The 3,806-nt window shown below is 52.7% G+C and overlaps 1 protein-coding gene across 1 annotated transcript; it reads left to right on the top strand.

The window, feature by feature from the left end:
* Positions 1-350: 350 nt before the first annotated feature.
* Positions 351-886, top strand: LOC146599788 (protein maestro-like; the record flags this gene model as incomplete). The annotated part of the gene is made up of 2 exons (XM_085297958.1): positions 351-497; positions 716-886. Coding segments are annotated over 2 exons (318 nt in total), but the record flags the coding sequence as incomplete, so codon positions are not given.
* Positions 887-3,806: the final 2,920 nt, after the last annotated feature.

Below are 3,806 nucleotides of genomic sequence, written 5' to 3'. Positions count from 1 at the left end.
GCAACCCCCTTTCCAGGCCCCCCCCCCAACCCCAGCCAGGATGGGCTTCCAGGTTCGACTGGTCTCAGCAGTTCTGCTGAGTGACCCTGAGACCCAAGGAAAAATCCTCTCCAGAGGCCAGCTGCCCCCAGACATGGGCACAAGGCCTCCCGTGGGCACAGGGCAGCACTGCCGTCAGCAGCGCCTCATCCCCCAAACTGCAGCCTAGGCCAGCAGCAGAAAGCTGCTGGCCACAGAGGCAGTCAGCCTGGGTGTATAGGGCTTCCTCTTGCAGAGCCCAGGGTGGTTGCTGTTCCCAGATCTGGTCTGCCTCTGTCCGCGGATACTGACAGCCGATTGCTGTGCTGCAGCTGATGAAGGAGCCAGTGCTCCAGGAAAGGAGGTGTCTGCAGCTGATTTTGGGGGCCTTGCCGGAGAAATTCCAGGACCCGAACAGCACTGTGAAGCAGATGGCAGCACATGGCCTGGGCAATTTGGTCAGCAGAGCACCAGAGAAGGTGAGCGGGGCTTTCCTCTGCATGAAACGCAGCCCTCAACAGCACTCTGTTTTCAGGCATCAGCCAGGTTGCAGAGGGGACAAAGGTGCCAGTCAGACCTGGGGCTATGGTGTATTCGGGGTTTGTTTCTGAAAGTGTCAGCCCCTGATGGCAATGGGAAAGATGAGCAGTTGGAGGCAGGACTAGTGTGAGGCTCATGTGAGTGTCACGCTTTACAGATGCGAAAGCACAAGGAAACTGTCCTGGTGGCACTGTGCAGGAGCCTGAACGACATGGCTGTGGCAGAGAGCCTGATGGTGCTGGCCAAGGTGGTGAATGAACTGAAGGCGAAGGCTGTCGGCTCCACCTTCAGAGACATCAGCAGGGCTACAAAGGCATTCTTTGATGCTGTAAGTGAGCGGTGCTGCCTAACGCGCACTCGAAGGGTCTGTTGCAGATTGTGACCCCTGGGCAGTGGTCCTTTCTCAGGACACTGTGCTTGACTGGCAGTGCTCAGGCACTGCAGCAACAACTGTACACAATGTCCCTTTTCCCCATCTGACGACCAGATGGGGCTCCACGTGGCTGACTGTGGAGGAGATGCTGCTGCTCTTGGCAGGTAGGTGACAGGACCTCAGCACCCTGGCCCAGGGGCTCATAGCTGCCTGGGCCTTGGAGCCGTGGCAGTTGCTGAGTTGGCAGCAGCCACATCGACTTCCCAGGGAGGTCAGTCCAGGACAAGGCCAGCACCCATGCCATGGCCAGTGCCATTGCAGCTCTGCAGGTGCTGCAGGGTGACGAGGACCCGCAGGTGCAGCAGGAGACCACTCGTCTCCTCTGGGACACCGGCCTAAAGCAGCCTCCAAAGCAGCATTGAAATAAAACTCATTGGAAATTTCATGCAGCACTGGTGGTGTTTCTGTCCTGGGTTCCCAGGAAGAGTTTTGCCCCTCAACACTCCCATTTGCCCCTGAGTGCCCACAGATTCAGCCCTTGGCCACTGTCCCATGGGACGGTGTGAGGCTGGAGCTTTGGGCCGGTTTGGGGTAGCCCATTCCCAGTACCTGCGCAGCCATTCTGGCCCCCAGAGCTGCAGGCTGCCCCTCATATGACAAAAAAACCCAAGACACCAGCCAAAATGGGCTTTTCCTGACCAACAGCTGGGCATAGAATCCTAAGTCCAGATCTGCTGCTGGCTCTCCCCTGTCTTGGCCCCTGCCACGTGCCCCCAGGTATAGCCCACACAGCACCCTGCTCCCCTCGCAGGGCAACCTCTCTCCCAGGGCCTTGAGGACCCTTTAGGGCCCCTGCCAGCAGCAACAGCTCCCCGCAGCCCGTGTGCTAGGCACGGCTGGTCCATGGCCAGGGCGCTCAACCCTAGAGCCAGGAGATGGCTCGGCACTGCTCAGGTGCTGCTTCAGGCACTCACCAGACACTGCCTCCTGTGTTGGCATCCCTTTGTGCCCCAGGTCGGAGCCATGCTTCTCGCTGCAGCTCAGGCTGAGCCTTTCTGACTCGGCTGCTCCCATGTGGCATCCCCTGTGCTGGCAAAGGCCCTGCTGAGGGATCAGCTGCACAACTGCAGCAAGACGGAACCAGCTCTTGCTCGAGCAGCAGCTCCCTGCCCTGGCGCCTGGCCTGTCCACCTCAAGAGCAAGCATTACACAGCCCCAGCCCCGCCCCTCCTCTGCTGCCCCCATGGCTTCTCCTGGACAGGGACTCTGGCCTGGCACCGCTCACACCCCTGCAGCTCCCTCTGCAGCACAGGAGCCAGGCGGGGCCAAGGCTTGACATAAAAATTTAGTTCAGCTTACAAAACCACTGGGGAGAGCGGAGGGGGGGAGGGGGGGGAACGAAAATTTTTGACTCTTTCCTTGCTCCAAACTGCTTAGCCAGCCCTGCAATGGAAAAAGCACATCCACAATACCTCCTTTTTGAGATAATTTGACTCCTAATTCTCTTCTTTGAATGCTGCAACTCCTTGGTTGCAAATTCCGGTCTCCCACAGGCTTCCCTTTGTCCTTAATATGACTGCATTAATTAAATTAATCAAGTATGTTGCTGTTACTCCCTCAACAAATTATACCATCCTGGGCTGCTAAACCCTTTAGGACACAGCTTTATAGCTGAGATGAGCAGAGCTCTTAAGAATCCATGAACTTATTAAGAATCTCCTGCACCTACAACAAGAGGCCTTAAAGAAAATTTGCAGTGTAACCAAACATTTTAACTATATATTTTCAGAATAGACTCTGAAATACAACTCATATATGGCTGAGCAAAAATGACAAGACGTATGGAAATGCATGAAATAATTTTGTCTACGCTTCTCCCATTAAGGACTTCTGGCTCTTTTATAACGGAGAGTGTGTACCACAAAGGAAAGTCCTTTCCCACGTTTCCCTATTAACCCAGTAGACTTTTTCTCAGGACTCTCTAACGTATTGCATGATAAGACCAAAAACCAGCACGATTTGTTGAAACGGTTCTCTGTCTTTTAGCCCAAGGAAAGAAGTGTCACCTATGACAGCTGTAGTCTAACAAAGAAATTGACTGGATTATTAGTGGTTTGCTGCTGTAACAGCAGCAACCATCTAATGTTAATATAGCAAGCAATGAATCAAAGATTCTGAAGAAAATTGCAGCTTGTGTGCAAGTCAACTTACTTAGAAACTGTAATTCATTTTGATTCATGTGATTTTGCATGCCATGTGCAGAACCAGGCACTATCTCTAACCCCTGGTCACAAGAGGAAGACAGGAGGGGGGACTGACTCCTGAGGGGAACAGATGCTTTTGACTACTTGATCATTCCTGGCTGGTCCTATCCACCAAGCAGCTTGCACATGTAAGGTTCAAGGAAGACAAGCTGCAACTAGCCACGATTATAGGTGCTACTGCTCACTACATCAGCCTGAACGAGTGTCTGCCTTGGGCACAGTGATCCCACCAATCCTTTCCCCCTTTCTCGACCAGTGTTTTATACTTCAAATGAAGAGGTACTCAATGCCTTGAGGGTTAGTTCTTGAAGCTGAGCTTTACACGCGCACATTCCTCTTGTGCAGCCCGGGGAGCCACTCAAAGAGCACCCTAGGCTTACCTTGTTTGATCCTTGCTTGTTAGAGGGATGTTAGCTACTTATTGATGAAAAGAGGCTTAAAGCCAGGAGGTCAAATTGAACTCCAGAATGTTCCCTTAGCTATGATCTAGCCACCACTACACAAAACAACAGGAAAACATGTTTACACGTAAGAGTGCCCAAGCATGAAGTTGCTAGCTAGTAATCTTTTGTAAGTCAAACTTTCTGTAAAAAAGCAAAAAAAAAAAAAAA

This window comes from Rhea americana, unplaced genomic scaffold (assembly GCF_003343005.1).
Source record: "Rhea americana isolate MKP2758 unplaced genomic scaffold, rheAme1 scaffold_1320, whole genome shotgun sequence".
In the NCBI taxonomy this organism is placed as follows: Eukaryota; Metazoa; Chordata; class Aves; order Rheiformes; family Rheidae; genus Rhea; species Rhea americana.
The sequence above is the reverse complement of the archived record's forward strand: the minus strand, read 5'-3'. Positions and strand labels throughout refer to the sequence as shown.